Source organism: Dendrobates tinctorius, unplaced genomic scaffold (assembly GCF_039654945.1).
Source record: "Dendrobates tinctorius isolate UK_male_01 unplaced genomic scaffold, ASM3965494v1 ptg000102l, whole genome shotgun sequence".
Classification (NCBI taxonomy): domain Eukaryota; kingdom Metazoa; phylum Chordata; class Amphibia; order Anura; family Dendrobatidae; genus Dendrobates; species Dendrobates tinctorius.
Window position 1 is genome coordinate 45,424,203 of NW_027361770.1, and position 17,548 is coordinate 45,441,750.

A 17,548-nucleotide genomic window follows, 5' to 3' on the forward strand; every position below is an offset into this window, starting at 1 on the left:
ATTAAGGACTCTTTCCAACAGGCAATTGCGTCAGGTTAAAAGAGCAGCTGCAAAAATGCCTTGTCATAGCAGCAGACAAGTTTTTGAAGCTGCTGGTGCCTCCAATGTCCCCCGAACAACAAGATGCAGGGTCCTTCAGAGGTTTGCAGCTGTGCGTAAGCCATCCTGTCGACCACCTCTATCCACTGCACACAAGCAGAAACGGCTCCAGTGGGCCAAACGATACATGAAGACTGACTTCCGAACTGTTTTGTTCACCGATGAGTGCCGTGCAACGCTCGATGGTCCAGATGGATGGAGTGGAGGATGGTTGGTTGATGGACACCCCATGAAAACACGGCGAAGGCGCCAACAAGGAGGAAGAGGAGTAATGTTTTGGGCTGGAATCATGGGGAGAGAGATTGTCGGCCCTTTAGGATCCCTGAAAGGGTAAAGATGAACGCCATAATCTATGTGGAGTTTCTAAAACAGCACTTCCTGCCATGGTTCAAGAGGAAGAACCGTGCTTTCCGCAGCAAGATCATTTTCATGCATGATAATGCACCGTCTCATGCTGCAAATAACACATTTGCATCTCTGGCTGCTATGGGCATAAAAGAGGACAAACTTATGGTGTGGCCACCATCTTCCCCTGACCTCAACCCCATTGAGAACCTCTGGAGCATCATCAAAAGGAGTGTCTATGATGGCGGGAGGCAGTTCACATCTAAGCAACAGCTCTGGGAGGGTATTCTGTCCACATGCAAAACAATTGAAGCACAAACCATCCAAAAACTGACAAATTCAATGGACGAGAGAGTTCAGAAGCTTCTTTCCAACAAGGGGTCCTATGTGCAAATGTAACATCACCTAGAATAAAGTTTTGACTTGAAAACTGTTTGATTTCATTTTGTAATAAGCTGATAATGCTTATAATTTCACAATTGACCATTTTTTTGTTCAAAATAAAAAGGTTGAAAACTCTGCTGTGCATAATAATTTGGAACATGCATTTTGAGTGTTTCTTATTTTTAAAAATATACTGTTTTCATAGGCAGTTTGTTCAAAAACATTGCAATTATACTAGGATATTAGATGACTGGAAAATAACAATGACTGCAATTCATATAGGTAATTTAGAGAAAATATGAGGAAATATTTTTTGCATAATAATTTGGAACACAGTGTATTAATACATTCTAATTGGATACAATAAACTAATTTGTTTGGCCATGCTGATGTGTCCTCAATCAGCTCTGCCCAGGTCATGCCAATGAGTATCTGAAGACACGGCTGGATTACTTTACAGAGATTATTCTTGGATAATCCTTTACATTTAAATATTACGATTTTTCTATAGTTATCCGAATTGTTCCTGGCAGTAAATGAAGGCAATTTATGTATAATACACAGCTGCAGATGGTAACAGCACCTGTCCTGCATCTTGTTCTATTAACACCTGGGGTCACAACCTGTGCCTTTAATAACTCACCCGCACACACTGTCTTTTGTAACAGAATCAGTCTCCGCACAGCCATCAGGTTTGGTTCCTTCCTTCTCACCATCGCCTGTTTCTGCTGCTGGTTCAGAAGCTTTTTCTGTGACATTCGCAGGAACTTCAGCAACTACTGGTACATCTGGCACGGCAGTAGGAGCCCGCCGCAGCGCCTACAAGAAAGCAAGTCATCGTTTCAAGTCATTTATCAGATTACGTAGAAGGGAAAAACACCGTGAGCACAACTTAAGTAATGGTGCTAAAGGTTAGGTTCCCAAACCAAGTAGTTATAAGTTATAAACCTAGCACTTAACTTTAGGATATTCAGAAGAATATTTATTGTAGTACGTAAAAAAACGTTTCGGTCAAATTTTGACCTTCTTCAGTTACTACAAAATCAAATGCTTAAACATGAGAAATAAACATAAAAAACATAAAAATTAATCCAATTAACAAAAAATCAACAGAAACAAGGTATGTACATACAGTAGTATATGGTCATACATATAGCAACATCATTAAATGCAGTCAAACCTAACCAGAAACCGCGCTCAATCAACCCTAGGATTGATAAGAAGAGGAAAAGAAAGGTAAGTATCCCCAATGGGGAATGTGACGTACCGTACTGTACCAAATACGTGGTAGAAGGCATTAAACCTACTGTGAAGATTCATGTGCTCTTAATCTATTGAAGAGAGGATTAATAAGAGAGTGAGTCTCAGTAGTGGCAGGTAGAGGGTGCAGTTATGGCATGTGAATGCTACTCACTGGGGTGGTCCGTCCCACTGCCTGTTGTAGTATGCTAGATACATATATGGGGCCATGAGTAAGATGAGCAAAAAGATATGCATATACCACTGTGTGTAATCACAGAGACGCCAGGTTACCTTATAGAGGCCAGTAGATGAGGCAACATATGCACGTATGCTGTTTACTGGGGAGATCCGTCCCACAGCCTATTAAAGATTATGCAAAAAAGGGGCCATCACTAAAGTATCAGAGAAAGAACCTGCATACCGCGATATATAACTATAAAAGTATATGGAGGGGTATTTTGTTACCTTATGTCAGCCAGTAGATAAGACAGGACGTACCTCCAGACACAGTATCCACTGCATGTCTGGCTAGGCATAGCATTCACTGCACTTAAGAAGGGGTTTCTGCTTAGATTTGACTGCATTTAATGATGTTGCTATATGTATGACCATGTACTATGTACATACCTTGTTTCTGTTCATTTTTTGTTAATTGGATTTTTTTTTATGTTTTTTATGTTTATTTATCTCTTATGTCTATGCATTTGATTTTGTAGTAACTGAAGGTCAAAATTTGACCGAAACGTTTTTTACGTACTACAATAAATATTCTTCTGAATATCCTAAAGTTGAGTGCCAGGTTTATAACTTATAACTATTTATCAGATTACAGCATCACTACAATAGATGGGTTAATAATCTGTATCACAGGTTATCTAGGGTAGAGCAGTAACATTTATTATGCGGACATTATCTCAAGGATACATAAAATGGTCTTCAAAGATATGCATGTATTAAAGGGGTTGTCCGGTCTAAAAATTACAATTCTGTAGACACTGTGTGACCGCAGACTTGTGAATCCTCGCATCATACACGTGGTAAGGATTCTCCAATGCAGACCAGGAGCAATTATATGACCACAACTATGCGATTTGTATACTTCCGGTCACATTCCAAATAACAGGTATCCTGCCATGGTCAATACACTTGCACTGATCAAGGCTGGATACAGTCTAGTCGGCAAGTGACCACATGTATGCAAGTCCATTTTATAACATATGATCGAGTTCAGTTTCCTAGGTTAATAATGGCAATGTATTCATAAGAATCGGATGCTACATAGATGATCTGTATGGGGTGCGATTTTATTTTTTCAACACTCCTACTTGAATGTGTGATTCTCATTCAATACTCTGAAGAAACTCATCTGAGCAGCCAAATAGAACAACCTTGGTCAGTGAGTTGTCTGATTTTTAATCAGAGGTCGCACGTCTGTATAACATGCTTGTCTAAACGAGCCCTTAGACTCCTGCAGTTTGACAAAACGAAGACCCAGATGAAAGCTGTATGAGACTGTAAATCAAGACCAGGCTCAATGCATTTGCAAAATTAGCCCTCCTGTAACCTTACTGTCATGTAGGTTACTTGTGCATATAAATATACATTTCGTCTTGAAATTTGTCCCTCAGTTTTGCTGGAAATCATCTTTTTCCGGTGCACCACTGGCATGGCCAAGCTATTAAGTGCCATTGCCTTTGCATGCCTCGCTGCCTTAATTGTCATCACTAGTCCCTTTAGTAAGGAGAAGCAGATTACTAATAAAAAGTGTGATTTTTATAGGGGCTGTGTAATATATATAGCCATGTCCATGTGGTTAGCTTATTTGTTTTGAGGCCGACAGAGTCCCTTTAACATGTTATAATTTAAGAAACACAAAAATCCACCCAAAATGTTAGAATTGGCCAATAGTAAGGCACAGAAATAGCAATAGCTTAGTACACCTCTTTTCACACATTATGTTTCGCTGTTCGATGCATGGACTGGCAATACTTGGAAAGCGAAATATGGAGGTGTAAAATTGGCTTCATTATATTGGTTTACAGAAACATTACCAATTTTTATTGCGGCAGATGCGATTGGAGAGCTGACAAGAACTGTCACCATATCAGTTGTAAATTTCAACTCCGTTAATCTTGTGTGGTATACTTTTATATTACAGTTTTACTCTGTATGGAATGACACACAGCGTATCAGCTAGGTCAGTGGTTCAGTATGTATGGGTTTGGCATATGCACTTTCCTGGTACATATAAAGTATGAACACAGCTTAAAAGGGATAGTCCTGGCACATATACAATTTGCCTAGAGGACTGGATATGTAAAGAATTTCAAACTCTGTCATACTCCCCCAACCAGTATCCACCTAGATCCAACATAGGCTGTTCTGTGACGTCACCGTTCCACCAGGCGCCAGAATGCTGCAGGCAATCACAGGCCAGAGTAGTCCAGCGGCAGATGAATCCGTGACTTTAGCACTTTATGTCTCAGCACATACGACAGAGGTCTGTGTGAGATCCAGGTGGGAGCCAGTAGGTAAGTATGACAAACTTTGTTATTTTTTTCTTTCTTTTTTTACATATCCAGTTCTCTGGGCAATGTTTTAATTTTTGTCCAGACAACCCCTTAAATTCAGAAGTGGCAAACAAATGATCAGCGGTTCCTGTTGTCAATTTTGAAAAATACCAATACACACACAAATGTTCAGCTAAAATCAACAAAATTCTAAAAACATAGGTTGACAATATTTTATTATGGCTCACCTTGGGCTGCCTTCTGTTCCAAGGCATAGGAGCCTTCTTTATTAGCACTGCTACAAAAAACCCACCAGTGTTCTGATGATGTGGCAATATCCTAAGGCTGAGAAAGGAAACCAAAAAGGTAACTTCTTGGCAGCAGAATAGTGATAAAACATATTCCCTTAATTTGTTTTGGTAAATATTTCTTGACACAACAATTTGGCATGTCTGATCATGTATCATATCCCGGTTTAGCTCATTTAAACTTCTGGACCCCCAGATTATCTCACAATGAAGTGAAGTTGCAAACACAAAATCTCCCAGGCCGCACGCTCATGCTACCTTGGGGATATATTTGACTCCGATCCTTCCTTCACTTCCTACATCTGCACCTCTAAAACATCTCAAATTCTGCCCTTCACCTTTGAAACTGCAAAAACTATTGTTGATCGGATTCATTCTATCTGGACTACTTCAACTCTAATAAATCGTCTCCCTTTTATTAAACTGTTCCCTTGCCAATCTATCCTGAATGCAGCAGGCCAGGGTTAGATTTCTGCCTAGCTGCTCCACCCTGTGCCAGTCATTGCCCTGGTTGTCCGACTGCTTTAGTATATAACAAACTTCTCACACCACAAAGCTCTCTGTAGTTTTACTCCGCCCAACATCTCCTGTCTGTCGCCACTGCTTTCCATTCTGCTAATGATCTAGGATTAGCATGCTCTATAATCCGAACTTAACCACGCTTGTTTCAAAGACATTTCTTGCGTTGCGCCAATTCTCTGGAATGCGCTACCCCAGACAATCCAGTTAGTGTCAAGTATCCAGGGTTTTAAGTGTGTCTTAAAAACACATAACTTTAGACAGGCCTATCACCTCACCTATCTAACTGTTCCCTGTTCTCCCTTTTTAAATTCTCCTCATCTGGTCCTATAATCTGTTCCCACACTCTCCATGCAATCAGTAGCGCTTTTTATCTGGACATGCAAGATACTGGCTCCTGACCAGCTTGCGCAGCTCTACTTGAGGAACCATATTTTTTTTTTTTTATAATGGCTGGACCATACAAGACAAGCACTTTTTACCTTCTGGGTCTCCCCCATTTCGTTATAGATTTTAAGCTCCTGTGATCAGGGGGTCCTCACTTTCTTTAAATTGTAGAATTATGTGCTACTCTGTAATGTCTGATAATGTCTGTACATGTACCCTTTGAATTGTGAAGTGCTGTGGAATATGTTGGAGCTATGGAAATAAGATTACTACTACCCTTCAAGGTGGATTTTGAAGACAAAGAAATAGTGAGACTTCATTCAGTGTTTTCTTCCAGAGTTTAAAGAAAATCTATCATCATTAAATACCCCCCTGGGTGCTGTAGAAACAATGCAATTAGTAAGTGTGAACCCGCTTTCACCACCAGAGTATAGGGGGTTTAACACTAAGCGATATCGCTAGCAATATCGCTAAAACGTCACTGGTTTTGTGACGTTATAGCGATATTGCTAGCGATATCGCTATGTGTGATACTTACCAACGACCGGCTCCCCCGCTGTCCATCGCTGATCGCGCGAGAATGTCCGGCTCCATTTCTCGTCGGGCGCTTCCTGCTGAGACGACGAGCGACGCTGGACGCGGGCGGGAGGACGCAGGATCGCTGTGTGTGAATGGTAAGTACCGTGCGCTGCGTCGCTGCTGCATCGCTGTGAGATCTTTCTGTATGAAAGCTCACTAGCGATCATTTAGCGATGCACCAGCGATCCTGACCGGGTCGGATCGCTGGTTGGATCGCTGGTGCATCGCTAAATGTAAAAGGGCCTTAAGCTGGCAGGTCTAGGTTTTGTACCTAGACACCTAGATGATTCATTGGCATACATAGCATGGATGTTTGAGGGTATACTGCAGAGGCGTGAAAGTGAATTCAGACATGATAATGACATCTTTGGAAGAAGTCTCTCTTATAGTAGTCTAAGGATTTTTTGTTATTTATTTATTTTTTTTTTTTTTAAAGGTGACAAGTTTCTTATAAAAATGTATTCCATTCTAGATAAATTACTATATATCCACCAAAGAGGTGATCAATGTTAGACTGGTGTGGGTCCCCCTATTAATTTCCAAAATGGGGGACTTTTGTGACCAGAGCAGAAGACTTACGAAAAGGACAACCAAGTATGGTGATGCATAACCAGCTGACCCACTCAACTCCCCCTAACCGAGGCCTTACAAAGATCAGCATATCCCTTTAATGGTTTTGGGTTCAGAACAACATCTGGATCCTCAGTGGTTCTACTCAACCAAGAACTACAACATAATGGAGATAGAAGAACTTCCACTTGGTAAAAGCTATAGAGAAATAAGAAATTCCCAGCTTTGTAACAACAGTTCACAGCACTCACAACTGGTTAGCATCCAATATCAATTCACACATGCAAAAAACATACATTTTCACAGAAGATTATTAATGGGGTTGTCCAGGACTTAACATGCTACAGATATAAGCGATGTATGGGGTTGTACACAGTAGCCCCAGACACTGCTTAATGGCTGAGGCAGTTAACAGAGCTTTATCTCTATTCACTTGATTAATACAGAAGCACTCGGCATCAGCCAAAAAGTAATTTATGGGGTTGCTGTGTTTTCAGGTGTCTGTGCCCACTGATTTCTCATTAATGATCTATCTTTAGCCCCCTTCCCAATATTTGCAATATTTGTATGCCAGAAGTCAGATAAAACATACAGAGTGGGCTCAAAAGTGCAGCAAATACAGATGGTGCATCCCGAATTGCTGGGACTGGAGATAAATGACCAGAATTGGATTTAAACCAATTGGTGCCCTGGACAATAATCACGACAGCTACTCTGTCTAATGGAGGCCCCCAAGGGTGCCATGTCCGTCACCTCAAAAAATTATATAAAAAAAGTAATTTATCTCAAAATAACACTAATAAAAAAACCAAAAAAAAAAAAAAGCTCTGGCTCTTGGGTGGGGTCAAAAAACAATGATAGCTTGAAAGGTTTAATGCTATTACTAGTAATGCAATGACGGCTACGTACCAACGATGCAAGTTCATTTCTTTCATCTTCATTTCATCCCTAGGAAACATCGTAGGTCGGATCTGGGTATGTCTGCTTGTGGGTACATCTTCCCACCTGTCAAACCACTGACCTTCCTTTGTCATTACCTGTTGAGAGAGGGGTTTGTGTCTTCATTATATTACTGGTATAGTGACAGCTGACATTTTCCCGTTCAGACTCACTTATGGATAGCCATGGAAGCTTTCCAAGTGCCGCAATGAGTCTGTAGGCTTTCTACCACCAAACAAGCAGATGTGACCACCCAAAATCCCTTCTATTGTAGCCCCAGAATGAGCACTTCTATTGTACCAGTGCGGATGGCAACTAACAGCAAAAACCTTTTAGCAGAACAGAGCTGATGGCCCCATAGGGCAGAGGGGCAAATAAATGGGATATGAAGAGAGGATTAGCAGTCAAAGTAAAGTGGAACCCTAGTCTGTGTACACGGGTTGCAGAACATACGTCGTATTACATAAGCACACACAGATTCACATGAAACTAAAACCACTTGCCTTCCAATGGGTTATCCCAGGCATCCACTTTAAACCAGGAATCTCAGAGGATACATCAGCAAGCTCAAGAGATCCTAAACAAATAAGACCATAGCAATAATTTTTACTAAATTTAGATTACATTGATATAGTAAAGGGGTTATCCACTACTCAGACAACCACTTCTGAACACTCATGTTTCTCCCCCAGTAAAATAATATCACCAATACTACTCACACACCCCTGGAAAGGCGTTGGCGCTGGCTCTCTCAGAAATTACGTGATATTGTTATGTCACGCAATCCCTGCGGCCAGTGCTGACTTCACTCATTTCCTACAGACAAATCAAGAAAACCAGAGGAAGTGAGAGCACCTGCAATCCTCCAATATGTCAATTATGTCTGTTGGAGAGGAAAGAGAAGCCAGCTAAAAATAGAAGCAAGGATTGCGTGAAATAATGTCATGCAAGCCCCCAGGGTGTCAGTGCCTACACCGCTGGAACAGGGTCGGCACCGTCGGTGATTATAAGTGCCATTATTTTATTTTACATAAAGTTTCAAAAGGGGTTGGCTGAGTAGTGCACAATCCCTTTATACAAAGGTTATTCCCATCTTTGTAGACATAAAATCAATTATGCAAAGAATCACTTATTAAAATTTACAGACATTCTTTAAATATTAACATTATTTCTTACAGGAAACCAACCACTGCTGTATTCAAGCTTGTAGGCAATGCGCTGAAACTGGCCAGGATTAAGAGGTAACAGCGAGCTCCAGCGATTCTGGCCAGCTTCAAAACAGTGCTTAGAAGCTCAATAGAAAAAGAGCTTGTAAGCACTGGACATGTTCTGCCATCTAGCAGTGGTGGTCAGTTTCCAAGTCATTTCAAGAATGGCTGCAAATTTTAATAAAAGCAATAAATTACAAAATTGCTTATATTTACAAGTACTATCCGATAATATGAGAATAACCCTTTAATAGAATTATCACTGAAAGATCCCAATTCTAACAATGTGTCACTTACTAGGCTGCTTGATGTAGCTTTGATAAAATCACTGTTTTATGAGCAGCAGATTATCACTAGGGGACTTGTAAAAAGTGCTCACATGTGATCCTCCATATCATGAGCCCCGTATAGAGGGATTTTTGGCACTCACCGTAAAATCTCTTTCTTGGAGCCTTCATTGGAGGACACAGGTAACCATGGGTTTATGCTGCTTTAGCTAGGAGGCTGACACTAGGCAAAAAAAAACTAGCTCCTCTTCAGCAGTATACACCCACCGCACCTCAGTTAATGTTAAAGCAGAAGGAGAAGCAACAAAAAATTCAATATATGTACCAATCCAAGAACAAAGGCACGTAGGCCCAAAAGCGGTACAACCAGTTAGGGAGGGTGCTGTGTCCCCCAATGAAAGCTCCAAGAAAGAGATTTTATGGTGAGTACAAAAAATCCCACTTTCTTTATCGCTTCATTGGGGAACACAGGTAACCATGGGACGTCCCAAAGAAGTCCCAAGGGTGGGAAACAGAAAGAATGCAAAGAAAACAGACTTAGGTCGGCCAGTGCGTAACATCCGCCTGCAGCACCATCCTTCCCAGGCCTGCATCAGATGAGACATGGGTATGAACCCTGTAGAACCTTGCGAAACATGCAAAGATGACCAGGTCGCAGCCTTACAAATCTGTAAAGCCGAAGCCTGGTGATGAACTGCCTAGGAAGCTCCCACCGCCCAGGTGGAGAGAGCCTTTACCCCCGGAGGCCCTGAACGCAGTACGCCTTCAATATTGCCGAACAAATCCAATGGGCAACAGTGGATTTGGAAGCTGGGAACCCCTTACGTCGACCTTCAGAAATGACAAAATAGGGCATCAGAGAGGCTAAAGGAAGCAGTCCTTGAGAGGTAGACTGGGATAGCTCTGACCAGATCCAGATTGTGGAGGGACTTCTCCAGGGGATAAACCAGAGAGGGACATAGAGAGGGAAGGACAATTTCTTCATTAATGTGAAATGAAGAAACCACCTTATGCAAGAAGGAGGGAATGGGTCTGAGTAGTACCTTGTCGGTCGTGATGAAGAATCAGAAAAGGAGAACAGCAGGCCAATGCCGCTAACGCAAACTCTCCTGATGGACGTAATGGCAACCAAGAAGGCAACTTTCCATGAAAGGAAGGAAAAGGGAATGACTTGTATGGGCTCAAAAGGAGCGTGCTGGAGTGCGCCCAGGAAAAGGTTAAGATCCCATGGATCTATCGGAGGACGATAAAGAGGTGCCAGGTGGGCGACTCCTTGAAGAAAAAGTCTTTACCTGGTTACGAGACTAGATTTTGTTGGAAAAGAATTGACAGAGAGTGGAAACTTGAACCTTAAGGGTACCGAGTAATAGGTCAGAGTCAAGACCCGCTAGAAGAAAACTTCAGGATGGCAGGAAAGGAAAAAGACAGACCAAATTGTTGTCCTCACTCCCCCGAAAGAAGGCCTTCCAGTATCTGTGGTAGATACGCGAGGATGCTGGCTTTCTTGCCCTAATCATGGTCTGAATGACCTGATGGGAAAAACTGGCCTCAATCAGGACTGCTGCCTCAACGGCCATGCCGTTAAACTCAGACTGTGAACTCTAGTGGAAGAGGGGGCCTTGTGAGAAGATCTGGAAGACTCCAGGGAGCATCCATGAGCATGTTCACCAGTTCCAAATACCAGACCCTTCTTGGCCAGTCTGGAGCTACCAGGATTACGTGAATTCTGTCCGTCTATCTTCTTCACGACTCTCAGAATCAAGGGGAGAGGCGGTAAAAAAATAAGGCAGCTGGAATTGGGACCACGGTTAACACTAGGGTATCGCAACTGATGGCTAGCGGATCCCGGGACCTATGCTACGAACTGAGGAACCTTGTGATTCATCAGAGATGCCTTCAGGTCGACGTCTAGAGTGCCCCATATCTGGCATTTTGATTGAAAATGGCGAGATTGAGAGACCACTCACCAGAAGCGAGACCCTGACAACTAAGAAAATCGGCTGCCCGATTTTCCACCCCTGGAAAGTGTACAGTCGATATGGTGGGACCATGATGCTCCGCCCATCGCAGAATCCTTGTTACCTCTGCCATCACCCATTTGCTGTGAGTCCCTCCTTGATGGTTTAAGTTAGCCATGGCAGTGGTGTTGTCTGATTGTATATGGACCGGCTGGCCTGCGAGGAAGGACTGCCAGCAGCAAAGGGCAAGAAAAAGTGCCCTGATCTCCAGGAGACTGATTGGGAGAGCGGCTTCTAGGGCGTTCCAGTGACCCTGTGAAGAAAGATGGCTCCCCAACCGAGGAGACAGGTATCGGTGGTGATGACCTGCCCCCGTAGAGGAGGGAAGGACTTCCCTCGTAAGACTGACGCTAATAGCATCCACCAGGTCAGGGACTGCCTGAGAGGCAGTAGAATGGGCCAGTCCAGGGAAGCGGTCCTCTTGACCCAAGCAGACAAGAGTGCCAGCTGAAGAGGACGGGTATGGAACTGGGCGAAGGGTACTGCCTGCATAGAGGCAATCATCTTCCCCAGAACTCTCATGCAGGACCGTAGGGGGAGAGGAGCTAGTCGCTTTCGAGAGATAAAAACTTCTCCTTTGGGAGGAAGACATGGGCTTGTGCCGTGTCGAACCTTATTCACAGAAACACAAGGTGCTGAGCTGGGGTCAGGGAGGACTCCTCTCTGTTGACAAACCAGCTGAGACGGGCCAAAGTGTCCAAGGTCGCAGTCTCGGCAGGACGGCCCCATCGTGAATACTCTGGGGGCAGAGGCCAGGCCGAAGGGAAGAGCCGTGAACTGATAATGGTCCTCCTGGATCGCAAACCGTATGAATCTCTGATGCTGAACACAAACAGGAATGTGAAGATAAGCATCCTGAATGTTTACAGAGCAGAGAAATTCCTCTGGTTCCATGGAGGCGATTACCAAAACGTAGGGAGTCCATCCTGAAATGACAAATCCGAATGTGACGTTCAATGGCTTGACGTCCAAAATCAGACAGAGCCGTCTTTCTACGGGACTATGAAAAGATTGGTGTAGAAGCCTGAAAACCGTTCGTTCCAGGGAATGGATACGATTACTCCTGTGTGTAGTAGGGAAGAGACGGCATGAAGAATACCTGGGGCCTGAGATGGGAGTCTTGGCGGGCGAGACAGAAAAAAAACATCAATTTTGTAACGGACGTAACTATCTCTCTGACCCAGGCAGCGTCGACCACCAACAAGCTGGAAGAGAAGAAGTCGGCCTCCCACCCTGGAGAACCTGTTGAGAACTTGTTGTTGTGGGACCCAGAGGGTTTGGAGGAGTGACCCTTTGGCCGTCAGTGAGGTTTGAAGGACGGCTTCTTCCTTTCCCCTTGAGCGGCCATGCTGTGAGGAAGTCCCTGAAGAACAGAAAGGCCGAAAAGAATGAAAATGAAGAGACCTAACTATTGAAAGGACGGTTAGGCCTGGACTGGGGAAGAGAGGTGCTTTTTACGCGGGTAGCATCCGAAATGATCTGATCCAGTTTGGACCCGAAAAGCCTAGAACCTTGAAAGGCAAGGTTAGTGAGAAACTTTTTTGAGGGTGGATATGCATTCCATGCCTTCAACCAGAGGATGCATCGTATAGCAATGATGTTGCTGTTTGCCCTGGCGGAACAAATGTCCGCATCCAAAGAGGCGGTCATAAGATACTTACCGGGATGGGAAATCTGGTCTGTCAAATCTGCCATCTCATGCGGAAGTGCTGCCGCCAGGATGCCCTTGCGAAGCATTCTTGCCCAGCCGGACATGGACTTTGCCACCCAGGTGGAGGCAAAGATGGAACAGAGGGAGGTGCCATCTGCTCGAAAGGCTGAATTAGCAAAATACTCCAAATGCCTATCCGTAGAGTCTTTAAGAGACGCACCGTCCGGCAGAGACAAGACTGTCTGGGAAGACAGTCGAGAAATCGGCGGGTCCACATTAGGGGACTCTGCCCATCTACCGACGAGGTCAGGGCTAAAGGGATAAAGAATGTCTAGCTGCTTACTTCCCAGGAAGCGCTTTCAGGATGTTCCCAGTGTTTAGCCATAATCGCTTCAAATTCCCTGTGATTGGAAAAAGTCCGGGAAAGACATTTTACCCACTTGAAGGAATCGGAATGCTCCTGAGCAAGTGCCTTGTCCTCCTTTAGATTCAGAGTTTGGGTAACTGCCAAGATAAGGTTATTGACCATATCTTGAACTTTTGAGACCTGGTCCGAATCAAACTCAGACTGGAAATCCTTATCCAACCCAAAAGCCGCCTCCGGGGAGGGGGCATGGGGAGAGAGGAGGGCATCCTAGAGGATGCAGAGGGACCCAGGGAACTGGAGGAAGAACTGGAAAGAGCCCGATTCCTTTGCTTTGTACCCGATCTGTCCCTGCGAAGGTCATGGTCAGGTGCGTGCAAATTACTGTGAAGGCAGATAGATGTGGAAGACGCTCCAGGACCTGGACCAGGGACTGTGATACTTTTGTCAGTTCAGAGACCGACTGTGACATGGCAACAGCCCACTGCGGAGGGAGGGGTGTGCTCTCATCTCAGGCATTAGTGTGCTCCTGTGAGGCAGACATGGTGGAAGTGATGCAGGACAGGCAGAAAGGGGAAGGCTGACCTGAGGACCACTTTCTTTTGCAGAGGGCACAGGCGTAAAGGTTCAAAGCTGATTTAGAGGGGCAAAGAGAAACCTCTCTAGGGTTGGGCATACGTTAAGCCTTGTTAATACTGCTGGGAAGGGTTATTTGGGATAGAAGAGAGGAAGAGAGAGGGTAGAGCCTACCCGATATCAGCGATGACCAGCGGTGACTGTGTGGCTGCCTGTGTCCCCCTGTAGCAGGCGTGGAGAGTCTACAATGAGCAGACAACTGCAGCGTCAATCCTATCTGCCAAGGCACAAGCTACTAGTATTGTGAGGAAAGAGGGAGACACAAGCGCAATATAGGGTCTTATCCCACAAATAAAGTATGCGGTTTGACAGAAAACTGCTCACCTGGTAGTAGGTATTCAAAGCATGTATAGATAAGGGCTGCTGCAGATCCACAAGTCGGTCACCGACTATGTGAAACAGAACTCTGCAAAGGAATACGTGAATTTCGTCCGCGCTGTCCAAATGATGAAATTCCAGAAGGTTGATAAAGTTTGACAGTGGTTTATTCTACACGTTTCAAGGTTTTTTACAACCTCTTCTTAAGGAAATACCACATGAAGCATACATAGGTGGTGCATTAAGTACACACAGAAAAAAAAAAAGAGCTCCAAACAGTCAGATGACACATGTCAAAGTTCATAGTTAGCAGACCGTATAAAAATTCATAGTAATAGTTAGAAGCTGTTCTTATATTGACATGTCTTTTAATTTCACAGGTTGTTGAACAAAAGGAAAAAAATAAGGAAAATTAAAACACACATATATACTGAGCAAGAAAAGCAAATCTCGGACACGAACTCCTAAAGAAATGCCTCAGTTTCCTCCAGATCTGCCACCTGACAATTTGACCACTCCGCTTGCAGGAACTTGTTAGCATAGGCGAGTGGTCAAATTGTCAGGTGGCAGATCTGGAGGAAACTGAGGCATTTCTTTAGGAGTTCGTGTCCGAGATTTGCTTTTCTTGCTCAGTATATATGTGTTTTTTAATTTTCCTTATTTTTTTCCTTTTGTTCAACAACCTGTGAAATTAAAATAGACATGTCAATATAAGAACAGCTTCTAACTATTACTATGAATTTTTATACTGTCTGCTAACTATGAACTTTGACATGTGTCATCTGACTGTCATCTGACTGTTTGGAGCTCTTTTTTTTTTTTCTGTACTTAATGCACCATCTATGTATGCTTCATGTGGTATTTCCTGAAGAAGAGGTTGCAAAAAACCTTAACGCGTAGAATAAACCACTGTCAAACTTTATTAACCTTCTGGAATTTCATCATTTAGGCAGCCGGACGAAATCCACGTATTCCTTTGCAAGGCACAAGCTAGAAACGGAGTATCAGCTGTGCTGAGTCCCAGCAAGCACGATGCACTGCGGAGGGCGTGTCTGAAACGCTGGCCGGTGAGGAAAGCGAAAGTACCCATCCGATTGGCTGAATCGCCGGGGGCGTGTACCAGCAGGGAGAGGAAGTTCCGTGATAGAGAAAAAGCGTGCTAGAAAGACGCCTGCTATGGAGCGGGGGGCGTGGACAAGTCTGCAGCCAAGGCAAGCAGTTCTATTGGTCTGAGAAGGGTGTGCGATTCAAACGCGCAGTGGTGAGTGGCCAAAGGAAGCCGGGAGGAGGCATGGCCATGGAAGGAGAGGGGAAGTGGGCCACTGATTCTGAGGCCAGCCCGGAAGAAATGGCCGCCGCTATACAGGGCTATACAAAATTATAGCCGTCCTGCCCCATAACAGTGATGCTATGGCCATCGCTATGCAAGGCGTTAAAGAATTATAGTCGCCCTGCTACCCAGACTTGTCGCGCTACAGGGAGGGAATCATACATACCTGCAAGGTGAGCCCCGGTCCTCGTCACCAATGAGGATGTCATCAGGAGCTCCCAGATGGATGGGGGTCACTGGTATGGTAAATCCTCATTCCCGACAGCGTCAACCTCTCTCAAGAAGGGGGAAGGCCACCGCTGGTGACCACCGTCTTCCTCCCAGCCCCCTCCGAGAGGGGTGGGGTGGGGAAAAGGCAAAGGATCGGCCAACGGGAATCACCCTGAAACAACTGTAAAGGTGACAGGGGATTAGGTACTGCCTTGTGGGCCCGAGTGTGGGCAATGTGGGTGACACCACACTGCTCCCTTGGTCACATGAAAGTGGGAAAACGGTGAGAAATTACACCCTTTCACCCTGAAGATGAGCCTGAAAGACAAAGGAAAAAGGTTAATAAAACAGAACAGGTGACCTGAAAAGGAAAAACTATGGATCTGGGATCAGATCCAGGTCCGCCTCCTACAGACACTAAGCTTAAAATGAGGTGCTTGGTGCCTGTCGGTGGGTGTACACTGCTGAGGAGGAGCCATTTTCCTTTTTTTGCCTAGTGTCAGCCTCCTAGCGACAGCAGCATACACCCACGGTTACCTGTTTCCTCCAATGGAGTGATAAAGAAAACCTCGTACCCACACAGACTGGCAGCTTACACACAAAGATGTCAATCCGTGATGTGGGAGGGGTTATACAAAGCTCAGCATTAAAGAACTGGTAGATCTGGAGTATATAAAACAGTGATATTTTTTTTTTATCAAAACCAGAGCAGGCAGCCCAGTAAGTGAGACCTCGCAGGCATCAGGGTCTCTGCCACTACCTCACACTTCTCTTAGATGGGGAGCAAATACTTTGTGGCAGATTCCCTTTAAATACTAAAATGCAGATCCTACTAAAGAGTTAACTGTGACGTCTTTTCTAGTGCGCCCAAAACAACGGTAGTCATCCACTGGTTATTTTTATAATGTTATTGCTGTCCAAGATATTATCGAATTAAGTAGTGCAGCTGAACACCACTGATATTTTGCATCTGTATACTGACGCTGCAAGTGTGTTGGATTTAGAAGAATCTCGGGACCTGCTTAAAATGACTGTGGATGCGGAAAAGTGAATTTAAATAATTTTCAGCCCATAACATGGCCTTCAGAAACTACAACATCCTCTAATATTTCAAGGGTAACATTCTGTACTCCGGCTAATGGCTTGAGCCATCTCCTCAGCACATTTTGCAGTCATTATGAGGTATTTTTGTTTTACAAGACGGAGGGTGTTTGGCCTTGCCTTCGCTTTTCTCCAGCAGGGAAGCAATAACTGCTTCATCTTCAATGGGATTCAGAGAGCACGTTGAATACACCATCCTTCCCCCTTCTGCCAGCTGTTCAACACCACGGGTAGCAATCCTAATCTGCAACCTAGAAAAAGGAAAATGAAGGTTAACAACAACTTAAAGCAGATTTCAAAAGATTTTTGCAGAACAGCACTGCAGGCTGCAAGACTTATCCACTGACATCAACTGAATGAATTAATACATTAACACTTCCCATCAACAAGAGGGAATTAAACCCATAAAGATTAAAAAAAAATGGGAAAACAATGCAATAAAGTTTGAAACATTAATTTCTAGTGCAGTTACGGATCACATTAAAACTGTCTAACTCCATGTTTGCCGTATACATAGTAAGATGACATTTTACATTTTCTATA

The 17,548-nt window shown here is 44.0% G+C and overlaps 1 protein-coding gene across 1 annotated transcript in view; it reads right to left on the reverse strand.

The window, feature by feature from the left end:
- Nucleotides 1-17,548, reverse strand: part of NSUN2 (NOP2/Sun RNA methyltransferase 2) — a 97,664-nt gene that overhangs the window by 12,826 nt on the left and 67,290 nt on the right. Inside the window, exons 9-13 of the mRNA XM_073587869.1 lie at nucleotides 17,126-17,256; nucleotides 8,386-8,459; nucleotides 7,853-7,980; nucleotides 4,829-4,925; nucleotides 1,472-1,647 (exon numbers count right to left, since the gene is read on the reverse strand). Of these exons, the coding sequence (XP_073443970.1) occupies nucleotides 1,472-1,647; nucleotides 4,829-4,925; nucleotides 7,853-7,980; nucleotides 8,386-8,459; nucleotides 17,126-17,256 (606 nt within the window). The remainder of the gene's footprint in view (nucleotides 1-1,471; nucleotides 1,648-4,828; nucleotides 4,926-7,852; nucleotides 7,981-8,385; nucleotides 8,460-17,125; nucleotides 17,257-17,548) is intronic.